Below are 19,511 nucleotides of genomic sequence, written 5' to 3'. Positions count from 1 at the left end.
TGATAAAAATACGAAGATTTGGTTATTCCCCAAACAGTTGCCTGATGCTAAGCAGACCTCAAATGACTCTTTCATCACGTCGCTTATTTCTTTGTATCTAAACTCTAGTTCCTCCTTGTGCATCCTGAGCTGAGGATGCCTTTCGAAGATGACATGGCACCCTGCATGCCTGAAATATTTCTGAGTAATAAAAGAATCCTTTTGAAATTCAAATCTGTTTGAATAACGTATGCTGGAGAAACCTGCTCACGACTCAAGCTGTGACACTGTCGGTTCAACTTTCAATTAAGTCAAGGTAAGTCTCATCTTTGCAGTTCAAATTGATAGAAATGTCAAATACCATTGCTTGGGTGCTGAATTATAAATAATGCCCTTCAGCTAATGCTAAAGATCGAGTGTATTATGCATGATAACAAACCCCAAAGAAGCCCCCACCTTACTATCTAACTGTGCCTTTCTCTCCATCATCACTACATATGTATATTTAAACACAATATATACAGTGTGTGCCATGTACAGATACTGAGAAAGAGAGAGAGAAAGAAAATGAAGATAGAGTATGGAGAGAGAGAGAGAATGTGTGTGAGAGTGTGTATGTTTGTGTTTGAGAGAGAGAGAGAGAGAGAGAGAGAGAGAGAGAGAGAGAGAAAAGAAAGAATGAAAAGAAATATGTTTGCAAGTGTGCTTCATCTCATGCTTGCCTAAATGACATTGGGTCATAGAGGGTTTGGTCATGGGATGTAGAGGAGACCATATCATAAAGGTTCAACTCTACCATCTCCAGTCAGGAGACCATATCATAAAGGTTCAACTCTACCATCTCCACTCAGGAGACCATATCATAAAGGTTCAACTCTACCATCTCCACTCAGGAGACCATATCATAAAGGTTCAACTCTACCATCTCCACTCAGGAGACCATATCATAAAGGTTCAACTCTACCATCTCCACTCAGGATGTCCACATGTAACACCTCCAAGTGAACTTATTTGGTTATACTTCAAATCTGACTATGAGAATAATTGCAAGGATACAAAATGTCCATACCTAAGATATTGCTCAAGAAGACTCACACAGGAGTAAAGCAATAATGAAATTTAAAGAGCAGCACTTCTCCAACGCAGATCATCTACAACTTCCTTAACTAAGCATGGCAGCTTTGGGAACAGTAAACCTCTAGCAGATCTGCCTAAAAAACATCAGACAACCTGCAATACTGCTTTATTCTGATACTTAAATGTGCTTTCACTTTTAGCAGCAGAGCAGCATACAGCTTACTGGCATAGCTCTGTTCTTATAGGGGTGCTTTCAACAGTTTAAGCTGAACTTTCTGTCTATGCTGGGGTAAAATCAAGGTCTTGTCTGTTTTCCTACTTTGAAGAGGGAGGCACTTAGCTAAGTGTCAGAACCTATTATTTAGAATATATAACAGATTCCGTGGGAAAAACTGAATTGGTTTAATGGATTTATGCAAAGCAGCTTCTCTTTGAATGTGCCTGGTGTCATATTAGCCGGCTTTGATGAAACAGACTCGCAAAACAGCCACAAAAATAAATAAAGAAAGAAAGAAAGAGAAGGAAACACAGGGGCTTGGCAATAGCTCATTCAAGAGGGGCCAATGTTTGAATAGGGGCTGGAAGGCACCCCGTTCAGTCATTCCTCTAAGACAGCTCTTCCTCTCCGGCTCTGTTAATCCTCTCTCTTTTCATTTCTCAAAAACTTTATTTTCCAGTAAATTCCCCAGTGCGTGCGCCCATGTCCTTGTCCTCCGTGCACAAAGACTAATTGACTTGATTGAGTTGCAATTTTTCACGCCCCAAAGTCCCGAACGCGGAGACAATTATGCATTCGAGAATCACACATGGAATCATGCCGAATTGCATCCCCGTTGCCAAGTGGACCATCTTAAATGCACATACATACACACCATAAATGTAAAAAAGACCATACATGGATTTATAGATTGTAAATATAAAGACAGATGTCTGAATAAATAAATAATGATATTGTAAATGTCTTGACATGAAGACCACAGCAGATTTCCTGAGTCATGTACACACACACACACACACACACACACACACACACACATATGACTTATGATATGATATATGATATATGATATGATATATATGACTTATAGCACACACATAAAACAGATCAACAGTAGCTTGCCCAAATGAAAAACAAGTCTGTCCAAATGAAAAACAATAGATAGAAGATACGAGGGGTGTTTTAAACACCTACTGTTTGGATCAACCTTCTCCACACATCGCAGCCCCAAGGGCAATGTTAACAGCCACCCCTGCTGGGGGAGCACTGAGCCGGTGGAGTCTACAGCATGTGAGGCATCCCTGACTGCAGGGGGCGCTAATCTCTGTGTGAGACAATGTAAACACATGGCTCTTTCTTTCCCCTCCAAGGACTTAGGTCAATAGTCCTGCTGATTAATACTCTTCCTGTGGAGTGAGATCAAGGACACCATAAAGACAAGCTACTGACATGCTGTACCTAAGCCTAATGTTGGGTCAAGTCTTTTGCAACAGGTTTGTGTTGATATTCTGTATAAGCAAGTCTTTTGATGTTTGAGGTAGGAATGTTTCTGAGTCCTGAATGAAAGTTTCAATTCTAAAATGATGAAAAGAATGATAGAGATTGAGCGATTGAGACAGAGTGTCAGACAGGGAAAGGAAGAGATAGACATTGATAAGGAAACACAATACAAAAATGAGACAAGAAGGGAGAAGAGTGAGTGAGCGCTGTCCTTCACCATGCCCTGGCCAGTAAAGAATATTGTTCCCAGATAAACAGGAAGCTAGTGATCTCTTTGCCATGAGCCGCATCTTAGCAACAACAAAGTCGTTAACTCACTGTCTTTGTCTGTGAGCCTAATGACGATTAGGCAGATAAGGACAACATTGTCCACCAAATATCCACCTCTCTGCAAGTAAGACATTCTCTGGCACTATGCAACCTCTAAATTTTTGGTTGTGGTGCTGGCAAATTATCAGTAGCTATAATTAATCAAAAATATACTGTTGGGATCTGATAATCTTCCTATATTGACTATAGACTGGCCAGGTGTATCATGAACTGAAACTGTGAAATGACGCGATCACTGTAGTAGATTAATTAGCTTTGACCAGTTGGACGGCTTTAAGATAGAGGACACCTGCAGGGCAGAGGGAGTGTGGCAGAGCCTCGTTGGTTGACATACAGCCGTCTAATCCCCTAACGGGTTTTGGCACAGTGACGGCGCCGGTTCGTAGGTTCCAGGGCAGGGATCACGTGGGTTAACCAGGTTAGGAGAGCACGCTCCAAACTCTGTGCAAAAAGAACATGAGACTGCACGCAAAAGGTCTCTATGGCACAGGGGCCTGTGCCAAGCGATGCTATGTGGGTTTGTGGGTTACATAGAGGTGGGGGGAGGAGGCAGTATCCCAGAATGCATTACTACGCTCAGCAAGGGGTCGGAGTCTGTTTTAACCATGATGAAATGTTTAAGTGTGGTGAAATTTCATGTCGTTCCCCACCCATGAAAACCACCTAGCAGGGGGTTTGTGTGTGTGTGTGTGTGTGTGTGTGTGTGTGTGTGGTGTGTGTGTGTGTGTGTGTGTGGGTGGGTTGGTAGGGGTAGGAGTGGGAGAATGAGTTGGTGGTTCAAAAGCACATCAGAGGGGTTTCATTTCAGACAATGCTCTCTCCTTCTGGGTGTCAGTGAGCATTCAAAGGCTCATTAATACAAAGTGAATTCTCGTGTACATGTTGAGTAGGGACTAAGTGGGGGCTGGGGCTTTCTGGGGGCGATTTGTTCACCGGATTGAATTTGCCCTGGCTGATTGTCTTTGCCCACGCTAAGCTCATGTTTCAGTCCAAATCTAATGGGTAATACTTTTAAGAGGGATGTGGGGAGGGAGGGGAGGAGTTATAGCTTTAATCACTTCAACACGTACCATCATAATGAGAATCATGGAATTGAAATAAGGAGATGAACGTGAAATTTTAGTACAATTAATGACATACAAGGAACGCAGAGTAGGCAGGCAAAACTCATTGCATAGAGTCCTAAAAGTAGCACCATTTCATGAGATGAAAAATTTTAAGATGAGCTAATAAAGAGTCAATCATAAGTGCCAATTATACCACATGGTCCGGCATTTCTAGGCAAGACACTCTTTAATTAGGTTCAGACGTTTGACCCCCCTTGCCAATGCACACAGAATTAATTGGTGGCAATGACATACACAAACTGGCAAAAAAATAAATATTAAAAAGCAAGCAAAAATAAGAAAAATGAACTCTTTGATCACAATCTTTGGAGGTGTCCTTGAAGTTGCTACAGTGATGGAAAAAAAAAAACGAAGAAACTCATTCTCAGTGGTCTACTGATGTTACAAACCCATTAGGAAAAAGCAACCGTTTTGAAGAGGAATGGAATGTCAGGTATATTATGAACGCACCTTCTCAAAGGTCAACGGGAGACGAGCAGCCATGGCAAGTGGTAGAAAATTACTCCCCTCAAGACCCCTTATTAAAGATGACTATAGATTTTATCTGCCCAATTGAAGCAGGTATGGGAGGATGACATTTTGTCTGGAGAAGCGCTGTGTGCGAATCCTTAACATTGCTGTCTTCTTCTGCCTAGTATACGTCGAAGGATGTCTGGGGGAAAATTTTACTGATATGACTGATATAAAAATTGCCTTGTTATTGACAACTTTTGTGTAATATTTGATGGTAATGTATAACGAAATGTATAGTGTATTCGTATGTCTTAAAAACAAACTGAAGGTGGGGTAGAGTTGGTAACACTTAGTTCAGATTTGTTAATGGAACCTACAGTAGGACTACATCTGAAGTGCCATGTGTGCTCTTAGAAATAGAGTGACAACAAATACTGCTGTAAAAGGCTGATCTGTTGAGATACATCCTGTTCTAAAGATGCAAACATTACAATGCAATACCAGAAGCTGCTGTGTGAAGTCACATCTACAAATCAAGGCCTTAGTCGTACTCAGTTTCCTAAAGGCTGCCATCAACATTCCAGTTCAGCGACGGCACAGATAATCTTCCCAGCACGTCCAGCTATGCTTCTGTCGCCAGACGCTATCAAACTAAATATATTTTAATTTGTTTATTTTTGGCCATTAATAACTCTGAAGACACGACAAAATGAGCCGTGGCAGAATTTTTTATTTATTTATTTCATTTTTCTTTTCTTTTTTGTAAATAATTGGCCTGCTAACAGGGTTTGCATACCACACCTTGTGCAAAATCAAGATAAGCTAAATGCTCCACTCGTGACGTTTAGAGTACGGAGGCTCTCATTCATTACGGCTGATTACTGTTGTGTGCCTCAAAGCATCTCAACGCATCTCGGTGAAGCGACGGAACCTCCACTCGTGGCTAATCCTCTCCTAACGGTAATGAGGTCGCAGCCGCACACAGGCCGAGAAGCGGCACTGAGCTAGGTAAATACTCGCCGCCACCGCTGCCACATGCCGGATTTGGGATTATTTTTGTGCAAAAATCCTGGAGAGTTGTGTGGTGTTTGTCTGCTCTCAGCTGTGCAACAATACCAGACAGACATACACACACACACACACACACACACACACACACATACAAACAGAAACACAGGACTCTTAATCAGTCATACTTTCACTCTTAAACACACACACACACACACACACACACACACAAACACCCACATATCTCTGCTTACCGGTGTTGGTGCGGTAGGTTCCTGTGTGTCCAGGAGGGAGTGGCTCCCCCTGACTTTGACTGAGGCTCCTCATCGGCCCCTTCTGGTAGACACGGTCCTCGTAGATGGGCTCGATGTGGTGCTCTGGGGACTGTAGGGGTCGAAGGTCAGGTCCCAGGTGGCTGTGCTGACTGCTGTAGGAGCCCCTAGAGCCTGTGAGAGAGCACAATCAAGTCAGGATATGGACTTTAAAAGCCTATACATATGGTCAGGGTCACATGTAAAGTCATGGAAAAGAGCAGAGCAAAACTACATTGACTTGCAAAAACAAGCTCACACAGTAGAGTTGCTGGGGAGCCAAAACTCAGGCCCCTTTCAAGTCATAACACATACAGATATGAGTTCTACAGATTGTATATTTAGAGCCATGTTTGCAACTGAACAAAATAAAAATCTGATTTTCCTATACAACTGGATTCTGAGACAAATCTTCACTGCCAAGTTCAGGTTCAAGTTTTGATACAGCAAACATAAAAGCCAATGGGTAATTGCTAGCTTTCAGGTAACTGGGTAATTGCTAGCTTTCAGGTTAGTAAGAAGTTAATCAGACCTTGCATGCCTTGATATCACTGAAGCTGGAACTTGATTGGGGTAAGCTAACTATTTATGGAAAGTTACTAGGTGCTGATACAGATTGCTTATGGCACGGTGCTCCTATGTCAAAGTTGTGTAAATATCAACACCATGTGCGCCTTCTGCTCCAGTAGCAGAGAAGTCTTTACTCCAAAGATATGGAGCATCTGACATTGTGAACTTCATTGATGTTTGAACTGGAACATATGCACATATGCTCCACTGCCTGAACCTGATGAGATAAAAAAAAAAAATCTCAAAAGCCACTAGCCAGAGCTGTTTGTTGTATCCAGGAAGAAAAATCGAGACGCAGTCGATATGTCCTTCCACTCCACTTCTGATGAAGTTAACGTTGTAACAGCTGGACAACTGAAGTGTTCCATTCATAGAGCATATGCTGCAATAATTACCTTCCACTATAATCTATGAAACTGGCAACACCAGATGCAAAAGTGGTGCACACATTAAAAAACAACAAAATTAGCCCAGCCTTCTACAAGTATTTTTATGCGGGGACGTGTGCCCCGATATAACCCGACTGTAAGCCATCTCAGAAGCCCTGATGTGGGTAGCCGACAATTGATGCCTGCAGAAGTGTCTTCCTTTGAAGGCCTTGCATAAGGAATGCAAAAGGGAATAGCAACATCACACACAAACAGTAATCCATATATCAGTCAACACATCCCCACCCACCAAGCCCATCTGCCATAAAACAACTCACCATCTTCAACACATCAACTCTCCATCACAACTTCCATAACAACATGCTATCTTCCATACCAACTCTCACCTGGAAATTATTTTAGAAGGAGGGGAAAGAGAGAAACACTGAAATGATGAGAGGGATGAAGTGATTGAGAACTAGCTGCTACTGTATGAATGAAATCAGAGGGCTGGAGTCAGGAGCCTGCTGTAGCTCATGTAGCCCTATTCCTCCAGAGATCGTGCTCATCCCCCTCCCTCTCACTTCTCGCTGTTGTGGGATGCTGTTCTCTGCCTTGATGTAATTCCGTCGAATTTACAGACAATGAGAACCTGCAGCTTCACTCGCCTGTCTCCGTAATCACCTTATCGGAGAAAGCCAGACAGCTCGACCGCCTCTAGTCCCAGCCTTGGATTCCTTTGTTGCAGGGAGGAGATCTTCAGGGGATAAGCGCAAATGCAAGCAAAGCCAATAGAGGGTGCGTTTGTTTCCCGGCAGGGTTAAAGTCTGTCTCGGCCGCCCCTGTCCATCAGCATCACAGAGGGGAGCCCTGCCTAGTGGCTCAAGCTTCTTGACAGAATCTCTTTTATGTTCTTCTCGGTGCCACAGGTGATGGGGAAATGTGAGGAGGGACAAACACTAGGCCTACACTCTGATCTAAGACAATGCTATTCGCCATCGGTTCTTTAGGTGAGTTCAGTTTTCTGTAGCTAAAGTCGCACAACTGCAAACCACAGGAGTCAAAGGACATTTTATAGCCAATTTGTGAGCTAGGCACTTTCTCAGTCAAGAGCACATTGGTCCTGACAGGTCCTCCTACACCTGCACAGTGCACCTGTGCATTCCTAAACACCCTCTTCCCTTCAGGCTAGTCTCTCTCTCTCTCTCTCACACACACACACACACACACACACACACACACACACACACACACACACACACACAGCTGCCGAAGCGAAGTCCGATAACTTCCCAGCCCTCCAAAGAGTAAAAAAAAAAAAAACATCCTACCTAGTGATGAAACATAAAGCCTAAAACAGCAAGAAGCTTCCCTGCTGAGGTAAGGGGAAAAAAGAAGTCAGTTTACCCAGTGCTACACCCCCCTCCCAATCACCACACAGACAAGCCTCCTCCCTTTCATCTGGAAAGTCTTTTATAACACCCTCCAGCCCCACAAAGACGAATTTAGCTCTTCGGATACATAAAGAGGTGCCAGAGAAGAGCAAGTGAGCGTGCGCGAGAGAAATAGAGGGAGAGAAAGAGAGAGATGCACTTGTTTTGCCATTAGCACCTATGCTGTCATTTGAGGTTGCAACATTAGCATATGTCTGTAGACTTGCTGTTTTGGCTCACCTTGTACTCACACAGTCTCTGGTCTGTCTGAGAAAACCATTTACCAGGACGCTACAATGGCACTGAAAAACAAGGCAACATAATATTCTATAGATAATACCCTACAGTGCCATAAACAACTATTACTTGACCACACAGATTCCTTCTAATGCAAATGCATGCTAAGGAGCCATAAACTACAATTCAGTTATGGAAGGAAATAGTGTTTTATGTTAATATGTCTCTAATGCATTCACTCGCCTTTGCAACATTTATGTGATAATAAGCGTTTATATTGAGTACCATGCACCCACATACTGGACATTCTCAGAAGAAAACTACTACTATTATCATCATGACAGTATACATTTCCCTTGCATGCTGCGGGGTATTCCAAGTATGTGGTTTAGTGACATAAATGGGTAGGAGTCAGAAGAGCATCTCTCAGGCTCCTCTGCCACGGTACTACTAATTGGCACAAAGGTTTACCACTTACGCCGAGTTAACTCATCCAAGTAATTTACTAAATTACATATTTGGAATATCCCTCCAGGTCTTGCAATTGCATCATACCTTAAGAGAAGCTCAGTCTGAAGAGGATCTGAGTAATTTAGGCCAAAACCAGATTGAATCTGAATCACAACCACGTCAGATCCAGGCCACTTATTGACAGCATAATGTGTACAACACCATCCTCATGTTCAGTCCGCTGAGTCCAGATCACACTGCACAACTCTCTCTCTCTCTATGTTGACGACCCTCCTCTTCTGTACACTTGCGTGTCCTCCGGGCCTAATGACACACATCGGTTGGCTACCGGTGCAGTCGAAGGCCCCCGAACACTGCATCATCAAAGACAGGAAGACCTAATGCAGCACCCCCCCCCCCCCTTTCCCCCCATATACAATGGGCTGGCTCAGTGCATTTCCCTCTGCTGTAATTGCCTTTAGCCATGATCACCCTTGGATCAAATCCATGAACCAGAGCTTGGAGCAACCTCCATTGCCCCCACACACACACATACACAGCCCAAACCCCCACCTCCTTCCCCTACTCCACCCCACCTCTCTCACTCAGTGCTCAAGGTTGGCTGGCAACACAGACTGGATTCCCACAGGCTCACTGCTAGCTTAATTTGCACACGCTGCTGTCGTTGTAGGACACAGCAGCAGAGGGACACATCTACTGCTTGTGCCTTTTAAAAGATCAACATGGCAAACAGGAGGAGGAGAAGGAGGAGGAAGAGTCAGAGCTGAGAGAGGATCTGAGTGGGGAGGATTTGCCTTTGCCTTTTGTCCCTTTCGCCATTCGGTAGTCTGCTGTGTTATAGATTAGCATCAAATAGCTTCTTGACATGTAAGGAGTTATGTTGTGTTTGCAGTTCAGTGGTCACATGAGAGAGCTGTAAGCTCTGGTTAAAAAAAAAAAAAATCAATCCACCAGGAAGTAGGGCTGCAACAATGAGCTGACAATTTGATTGCATTTGATCAGTTGTCAACTACTTCATTAACCACCGACTATTTTCATAATTGATCAATGGGTTGGCTAATAAGTAATTTTAACCACACCTAAAAACTGAAACTGATATGGGGCCTATACCAAAACCATTTAGATTTCATTAGTGCATTTATCTAACCATTGAAGTGCTCAGCTTAGCTAACTTCAGGTAGCTGATGTTTTCACCTTGCACCACACCTACAGCTGTTCTCTGTTCTGATATTCAGGTGTTGGCTATTAGTTCTGGCAAAGTCCTTTTAGGCAAGTCCCTCCACTCAGCGGCCATTTACCAACGTTTTATGGGCACTCATCGGGCACAGTCTTTGGGTCGAACTGCACGTGCGCAAGGCTTCACGACACCAATCTTGCTCCAGCGGCGAGATCACAACACATGATTGGCAGGATGTCTTCACAACACACCATATGATTGGCTCAATGTATTCACATCACACCACATGATTGGCTCAATGTATTCACATGTGACGTTTTTGCGAGGAAGGGGTGGGATATGTGTGAACAACGACCATATTGGCGTGACAAACTAGCCCCATGCATTTCTATGGAGTATTTTTTGAGTGCTGTGTCTCCACATTAGAAAGTCTCTGGTTCTAGTCATGCCAAGGAGCTGGTGGCATTACCATCTGCCATAGCACCCACACTTCCCTGGACTTTCTATGAAGCCTACTTGACTTTCACCAGGCTTTCTTGGATTAAATGATCTGAATTCATTTTGCTCTCTCAAGTTTCTCTGGTAGAGCTCTGTGTGCTGTCAACACAAACAATGACTCAGAAACGCAGCTCTGCCTGTGTATGCTGGGAATATTTCAATTATGTTCCTCTCTCTCACACTGGAGCATCAGTAGGGAGCTCTCTCTTTTGACATCGCACATGATGTATATCTATGATTATTTAGATTAGAAGAAGAAGAGTGGGAAAAGAGATTAAATTCCTTTTATAACAGCCATTGCTAATTAAACACTCCCCCCATCTCCACCCTCCAACTCAGCTCACTCTCCCAATCTGACTCACCCAACACATTGCTATTCTGGACGTGTTTGATGTCTTGGTGAGCGGAGTGGGGATGGAGCCGTCCTCATATCAAAGTGCTGCTGCACTCTTTCAAAGGATGAGATCTTGTCTCAGGACGGTGCTTGGCGCATGCCAGGAGGCATTGGCCTCCCCAGGCGTACAGTGAAGTGGGAAAATTAAAACAAATATGCGCTCACCAAAAAAGCAGCACACGTCCCAAGTTGCTATCTATCTAATTCTAACATCTTATTTTGCTCTGCAAAAAAAAAAAAAAAAAAAACATACAAAAATGTTTTCAAGATTATGCAATAGCTCCGTACAGTATAACCCTAATGTAGATATTTACTAAACCCCTCTCGGGTATTTACCTAATTCAAAAAAGAAGTCATTGATGTTTCTACTTTGATGTTTACCAAATTTCCCTCACGGGATCAAAAAAGCATTTATACTTATACTTATACTTCATCAGCAGAATCTAGCGTCAGGTGCTATGAAACTTAAACTCCAGGCAAACATCATAGATCATAGATCTTATGAGGGACAGATTCAGCAAACCACTGCAACTTGGTACATCTGCAACTGGTCCATGGCAGCAACACTACAGCTGGTGCGACCACAGTTGGTGTTTTAAGGTAACGGCTACATCTGGGCAAACTGCTATGGCAGTTAACTGCTAGAAAATGATTTGGTCTGGTGTGGGACTCAAGGTTCTAGTTCATATTGAGCTCTGTAAAAGCACCTTGAGACATTTATATTATGGCTCTATAAATAAAATGTAAAGCAATTGAATTGAATATCAGTGGAGTCGACGGTGGGGGCATAAAACTCCATCGACTGCAGTGTCAGTGCCTGATCTGTGTCGTATCGTTAGCTCACCAGCGAGACTGCCGGGCCTCTGGAGGGTGGCGGTGGCGTAGAGCTCGTGCGAGATCTTGTACTGGTCCGAGGAGTGCAGCGAGCGCTTGGTGGGCGAGAGCGTGGCGTAGCTGGCCACTCCCGCGCTGAGCTGGTGGATGGGCGAGGACGAGGATCCCCCTCCCCCTCCGCCGCCCGCTCCTCCCACGCTGTTGGGCGGCGAGGCCACGCGCAGTGGCGAGGGGGACGAGTGGTGGTGGTGGCCGGCGTTGATGGGCGAGCTGGAGCTGTAGGACTTGGCCAGGCGCGCCGGCGACTGCTTGGGCGAGGAGGAGGAGGAGGTGGAGGACGGCGGGGCACGCTGGATGGTGGCGTAGCTGGGCGCGGCGGCGTCCGACACAGAGCCCAGGCGCTGCTGCAGCTGGAGCTTGGTGGGCGAGGACGAGCCCACGGCCTGCATGGAGAGCGGGGAGCTCACGCGCTGCGCCGGCAGGGTGCTGCTGGAGTAGTACAGGCCCACCGAAGGCTGCTGGGACTCCGGCAGGTGGAACGCGCTGCCATGGCTCGGAGATGCCGACTCGCGGGCCTGGGCCGAGTCGCCGGCGGCGGCGAGCTGGGCGGCACGGTTGGAGGTGACCTTTGACCCACACACACACACACAGAAAGAAAACATTTAGTCAGCATCAACTTGAACGGGTGTTACAACAATTACGGTTATAATGGATTTGTGACATACAAAAATAGAATAAGTGGTCAGTGCCCAGTCGACCATCAGTGTAAGAGTCCATTTATCCTGCAGATAAACACTCCAAAATGTAGCTTTGCACTTCAGTACCTTCAGGCCAGTAGTAGCATACTCAAGGCCTTCAGTAAAATGCACTCATCTCTAAGGAGCATACCTTTCAACACATTGCATTTATATAGCACTTTTCTTGGCACTCAAAACACTTCACAGTGAAGGGGGAACCTCACTAAACACCACCAATGTGTAGCACCCACCTGGCCTAGACCTTAGCCATCTTAGCCAAGGGGCATACCTTAGACTTTGGGTTTTCAGCAGTGCTTATTCAACCTGTGCTGGGTTGCTAAGGCCAGATTCATATCCTGGTGAACTGACAGAGGAAAACAAATACAGCCTTGTTTTTCCACAAACCTGAGTTGAATAATAATAGATAATAGATTCGATTGCTTCCATGAAAACACATCACAGTAACAGTTTAAATCTGGCCCAGCCTGAACTGACAACATGATACCCCGGAACAACTGTGGTGGAAAACACTTTTCTGTCACTTCTCATAAATTACTGCTCTGGGTATCTGATACACAGGAAACCATATGCTGTAATTCTTGATGGGATTGCACCTTCTGTTTGGGGCAAGATGACGGCTTTTTCCAGAGGGCATCAGAGCAAGCTTTTCTGCTGGCTGCCTTCCAGCAGTTTAGCTGAGCGGTTTTGCATTAAATGCCTCTTTCTCCTGTCAGGATTCTTCGTAATCACTGGAACGATGCTCACTGATTACAATAAAGAGTTGGTTCCACTCTCACTCATTTGCACAACCCATGAAACCTGATTAATCTTATTCCAAATGGATTAAGTTATTTTTAAAAATGCTTCCCATTTTTTCCCCTTCATTCATTATGTTAAGTCAATGCAGAGTCTCGAGAAAAATGTCTTTTTGTGATTGTACGCATGACTGTCTCTGGGATTTTTTTTTCATTTTGCTCAGGAATGCATGATGTTCCCTAAATATTTGCAAACCTCTGCAAACCTGTGACATCATGGTTGGTTAGTGAAGACACTGAAATCGGTCCTGACAAGCGACCAAGGGCCCGGGTGGGCTGTCTGGACAAGTATTAGAACTGACTGCAGGGCGAGCGTGGACAAATGGGAAGATCCAAATGCACCGAGACATCGAGTTAAACATTTTACTATTTCCTCTTCAAGTGTTTCCCTCGAGTTAAATGAACATAAACAAGTACATTGTGACGCATTCTGAATAACCTCATTTTTATTTCGAAACCATGCGGGAGTGATGAATAAATACACATATACTGTTTTTGTCTACAAGGTCTTCGAATCAACTAAATCCCTCTGGGTATTATGTGTTTGAGAAAGTGTGTGAATGAAACCTGCATTCTTTCCTCGACTCGTCAGTCTTGCAGGCAGAAAAGTAAAGATACGCTATAGTTTCTGTGTGTTTGGCCATTTTGTGCGATCTTTATTCCAGTGGTTGCTGGCTTCAGGTTCAAAAACCTCTTTCTCTCTCTTTCACCGAAACAGGAAACAGGGTCTTTCTTTCCCCTTCAGCAGGTCCACGGACACATTTATGGGAGGGGATTTGTTGCAGGTGCCAGTTGTGGATGAATTATTTAAGGAACAAGCAGGGGTTTGCGCCGTTATAAATATCTCCTGCATAAGAGCACCTATCTGATACGCTAGCGTTATATAAACCCATCCAGGAGCAGCCCTACCCGGCCCTCCTCTGAACACAGCACACAGAATTGCCCTGACAGCAAGAAACGTTACTCCAGTGTGCCAAGCACAAGCCCCGCTCCTGCCCCAACCAGAGCTGCGTCCACGCCGGTCAGCCTGGTGCAGAGGGCAGGGTGGGGGGAGGGGGGTGGTGGTGGGAAAGGCCAGGGATCAATGGAGACGTAGTAGACTGGGCCTTCAGTATTGAACTGAACTAGAGGGGGAAAAAACTACATCAGAGGTCTCTCTCTCTCTCTTTCTGTCTGAGCATTTCTCTCTTGCTCCCTCCTTCATTCTATGCCCCTCTCTCTCTAATCTATTCCTCTCTCTCTCTCTCTGCCATTAAAGAAAACAGCATCAGAGAGAAACTTTCCCCCTCTCTCTTCCCTCTTTCCCTTTGACTTTCTCTCTCTTTCTCCCTCTCTCTCTCTCCCCCTCTCTCCCTCCCCTTTGCTGTGTGTGTGAAACAGCAGCATTAGAAGGGGAGTCTCCCTCCTTGCGTCTCCAGCTCCGTCTCTCTCCTCTCTGCATCTCTGTCTGTAGTGCTGCAGAAATGCCATCCCTGCAGAGGGAAATGAACGTCCTGGATCAGCTTGACTTGCACACCAGTGAGATGAAGAGCATTGGGAACGTGTCATTAGGAAGCTCCTGCTCTACAGCCTGATGTGCGTGTGTGTGTGTGTGTGTGTGTGTGTGTGTGTGTGTGTGTGCGCCAGCACCAACTTTCACAAGCGTTGCTTCAAACAAATTGCTTCCCGTCCCCTGCCATTTGCAGTGATAAAAATAGCTCTCCAAATATCCCTAACCATATTAATTAGCTGCAAAACGTTAACACACACACACACACACACACACACACACACACACACACACACACACACACACACACACACACACACATATATCAGCCTGCAGAGTGAAATGCATGACCTGTAAAAAAGAACAGTATCTGGTAATGAACAGTTGTAGCTCGTAGCAGGTGCACTCTGGTTGGGCTCACTTTAAAAGATGAAACTTTGGGGTGTGCAGAAGGGGAAACGAGTGCCTCCTGGAGGGAAATGAATAATTAAAAACCCGGCCCCATCAGGGCTATACGCTAATAAGCCCCAGCACCGCGTGGTAGAGAGGCAGAGAGAAAACCAACAGGCCTGTGCCACAGAGTATAAATCCCAGACTCAATTAAACATGCAGACACATAGCACGCCCTCCACACACCCCACACCACCGCCTCTCCATTCTTAGCTCCGCAACTGCAAACGCACTTCACCTGCAAACTGCACCTGCGTTTCACACTTATGCTGTAAGTTAAACTAAGCCTGTGGAGAAATCTCTGTTGAATCGAAATTGGTTTCTGAAAAAGTTAACCCAGGGACATGTTATTTTATTGGGGCTTTATTCTAGTCGGTTGTTTTGAGTGAAGATTTTTTTTTTTTTTTGCGAGGTGCTCTAGTTTAGTTCCCAGAGGTGGGAGTGGAGCAGGCGCATCCGCCGTGCTCTCGCCTGGGTTTGCAGAAGCAGTGCAGCAGCGGAGAGAGAGAGAGAGTGCAGGAGGAGGGGGGTATAGAGGGATGGAGAGAGAGAGAGGGAGGGAGGGGTGAGTGAGAATAGTATAGAGAATAGGAGAGATGAAGAGAGGAGAGGAGATCAGAGGAGAGGAAAGAAGGCAATGCAAGGAGAGGATTGTGGAGGAGAGAGAAGAGGAGGAGAGGAGAGGAGGAGAGCTGAGCAGCTTACCTGGTTGTAGCTGTGAACGGCTCCTCCAACCTGCACGCTGCGAATCGGCGGAACTGGTGGCTGCCTCTGCTGCTGCTGATCTGGAGTCGGTCCTGATGCTGAGGCAGTTGCCGCCGCCGAGGTGTCGCTGCTCAGGGCGAGGGTCTGGTTACTATGGTAGCCTGCAGAGAAGTGGAGTGCGGCGGCGTCCGGAGTAGCGTTGAGCTGGAGCGAGCTCTGGGAGAGAAAGCTCGGTCCTGCGCCTGAAAGCAATTTGAAGCAGGCAGGGAAGCAGCCCTCAGTCAAGCAGAAACGGCATACATAATTTATCAGGAGGGGAGGGGAGGGAAGAGGAGAGGAGGAGGAGAAGGAGGAGAGAGAGTGGAGAGAGAGAGAGAGAGAGAGAGAGAGAGAGACGGAAGGGGAAAGCAAGTTTGACAGGGAGAGAGAGATCGAAAGAGAGAGCATGAAGGCTTGAGAGAGAGAAGCATGAATAGAGAGAGAGAGAGAGAGAGAGAGAGAGATGGGGGTTTAGAGGGAGGAAGTAATACAGAGATGAGAGACTTACGCAGCTAGTGAGAGAAAACAGGAGAGAGGCAGATCTATGTGTGTGTGTGTGAGAGAGAGAGAGAGAGGCAGAGGTGGGTGTGTATATGTGTGTGTATCAGAGAGAGAGTGCAAGAGAGGCAGAGGTGGATGTGTACAGTATGTGAGAGCTGTCTGTCTGAACGAGGCCAGCCAGGAGGGTAATCAGGGCCGGCTCGTTTAGTCGCCTAGGAAGGCCGCTTGGTGTTCACGATGCCACTGCCGCCTGTCGCATCCCGCCGCCCCGGAGATCTCATCAGCACTTCTTAATTTGTCAGGAGCGCTCTCAAAATGGATGTATCTTTCAGAGGGAACATTTTTGGACTATCAGTCTCAATCAGCCAGAGAAAGGCCTCGCCCTAAGAAAGAAATGGCCGCCGCCTTTTTCTCTTTTTTCTTTTCGTCTTTCACCGCATAATGCCCTATCCATTGCCTGTCCTTAACAAAATGACATGAAAAAGAGGGGAAAAAAAAAGATTAAGAGAGAGGAGTGTTGTCACGTTTTGGGAAATGGGATTTCTAGGGAACAAAAGTACGCTTGAAAGCTCCCACTGCGAGCGAGTCCCAGGCTTCTGAGGCCTGAGACGAGGAAGAGATCAAATGCGAGAAGCACTTTGTCATCAAACTGTGCAGTGCTGAGGTAGGCAGAGTTAATAAAGTAATCCATATGGGAACACAGCAATCACACTGGTCATGGACGTACGTATAATACTTGATAATGATGATAAAATATGTAAATAACTTGCATAAACATTTTACACTAAAATGACATAAGACCCATCGACATCCATGGTAGGCCATAAATCATAAAGTTGTATGATACTGTGTGCTGTTAAGTTACTGTATTTGCCAAGAAGGAATTTTTCCTATGCATTTAACCCACACACACACACACACACACACACACACACACACACACACACACACACACACACACACACACACACAGTAGGAGCAGTGAGCTCACCAGGAGCAGACATACACACACCCAGAGCAGTGGGCAGCCCTTGACCGGTGCCTGGGGAGGAGTTGGGGGTTAGGTACCTCCATCAAGGGCACCTCATCCGTTGATGTGGGATAGTGCTGTTCCATCACACATTTTTCCTACCAGTCAGGGATCAAACCTGCCACCCTTCAGTCACAAGTCAGATTCCCTAACCAGTAGGTCACGGATGTGTGATGTATATGTATGAATTTTACAGGCCTTTTCCATATTTCCAGAACGGTAGCTACACTGGCCAGTGGAGTGAAGGCTACTGCATAAGGCTGTATTAACCTCATGGAGTTTGATGGAGGGATACGTCCAGGCTTCATGAGGGTTGGGGTGATGTTTTTTGGATGTGTGTGTGTGTGTGTGTGTTTGCATGTGTGTCTGTGCATGTTTAACTTTGTGTGCATATGAGTCAGAGGTATTTCTGTTGCCTTCACATAATTATATCACTTTCACATTAGCAACAGAATCCACATCTGCATAATTTACCTTAATAGACCAATAAAGGCCTGAAATGTAGAATAAAGGCAATACAATTTATCATGCAACATGCTACTCTGCAACCCCCTGTATGCGATCAATGATGTTCTTTGCACCAAGTCCAGTATGAAGGTCCTTTTTCTTATTATTATTTTCACAGACATTAACTATAAACTCCTAGCCCAGAAGCAGTGCAGGCACTCACATTCAACTTTGATAAGTGCTATCATTAGATGTAACCACAGCAGCCCGCACTTCATGGAAACAGCTAGCAGAGCAGAGCAGGAGCGCACGTAACCGCTGGTAAATTTTTAAAGCCTGCCTGTGGCTCTAACAAAATGTCCGACAACCATTTAAAGACCATTTGTGGTCTGCCACCATGACCTTCGGTGGGAATCTCATGGTCCTTAAGAGAAATAATCCAGCCAGCCCCGACAGCAGAGAAGCCAGGAGACTTGTCAACCCAAGCGTTAAATATTATGAGTACGGGGAGGGGGAAGGGGGCTAGGAGTCCTCTTAGCAGCAGTTAGGTCCATGACCTGTGTTATTACTCTGTGGGATTGAATATTTCATGTGGAAGCAAGACTTTGCGAGGTTTAGACACCTGTAATACGTCTGATTAAAAGCTCAACACAAGCCCATTCTGGCCACTAGTGATAGACCTACAGAATTGGGCCTGGGGCAAAATCGAAGCAAATACACTTTAGCAAACAGGCCACTGGATGACTCAAATCCTGCTGTGTGACATTAGGTTGACCAAGTATTGATCCTTGGACATGTATTTTCTACATAGAAAGTTAATGCCAAAGGACCGAATGACACAGTAACAAAAAGCCCGGAGAAGTCATCATTGTAAACTTGGCAAGATCTGTGCATTGGACTTTTCAACAAAAGCTATAGATATTTCATACTGATTTAGTGAATGATCAGATAAATAATTGAAAGGCACTTTGCTCCTAGAAACAGAGAAGAAACGTCAGGGCAGCCCATGCGTCAAAGCCTATCAGAGAGGCCGTGTTTACTTGGAACACAATGACTCATGCTTGATTCCGGAATACCCCAGTTCTATTCTAGAAGAGGTCTAAAAATCTTTAGAACTATGAACTAGAACATTGATTTCAATCATTCTCAGAGCAACCACTGTTTGATTTAGTTTTAATGCTCTTGAAATTACATTCCAAATCTCTAAGGGCTTTGAATGTACTTACATGTCTCACTTACATGTATTTATAACCCATATTAATAAAGCATTCCCTTTTTCAGTGACATGGTACACAACATGGCAGCCTTAGATATGTCAGCATGTTCAATATCATCTCTCATCATTTTTTTATTGAGCATTTAAAAAAAAAAACTGAGCATTTGCGTGGTTGATAAATTGTCTTTTAGATTGAGACGATTAAGAGACGAGCATGTATAAAACACACATTTGAATATATGCACATGACTTTGTGGTCTAGATGAGCCTATTCACAAGCAGAGTGACATCTTGATTTGACCATGATTCATGTTTCG

The 19,511-nt window shown here is 45.0% G+C and overlaps 1 protein-coding gene across 5 annotated transcripts in view; it reads right to left on the bottom strand.

Moving 5' to 3' along the window:
* ctnnd2a (catenin (cadherin-associated protein), delta 2a) overlaps positions 1–19,511 on the bottom strand; it is a 287,423-nt gene that overhangs the window by 138,099 nt on the left and 129,813 nt on the right. For all 5 annotated transcript variants that reach the window (XM_048266125.1, XM_048266123.1, XM_048266126.1 and 2 more), the window contains 3 exons: positions 15,962–16,203; positions 11,776–12,391; positions 5,727–5,918 (listed from right to left, as the gene is read on the bottom strand). In XM_048266125.1, coding sequence (XP_048122082.1) covers positions 5,727–5,918; positions 11,776–12,391; positions 15,962–16,203 — 1,050 coding nt within the window. The remainder of the gene's footprint in view (positions 1–5,726; positions 5,919–11,775; positions 12,392–15,961; positions 16,204–19,511) is intronic.

This window comes from Alosa alosa, chromosome 16, assembly GCF_017589495.1.
Source record: "Alosa alosa isolate M-15738 ecotype Scorff River chromosome 16, AALO_Geno_1.1, whole genome shotgun sequence".
NCBI classification, from domain to species: Eukaryota; Metazoa; Chordata; class Actinopteri; order Clupeiformes; family Clupeidae; genus Alosa; species Alosa alosa.
Note: the sequence above shows the minus strand (reverse complement) of the source record. Positions and strands in the feature narration are given on the sequence as shown.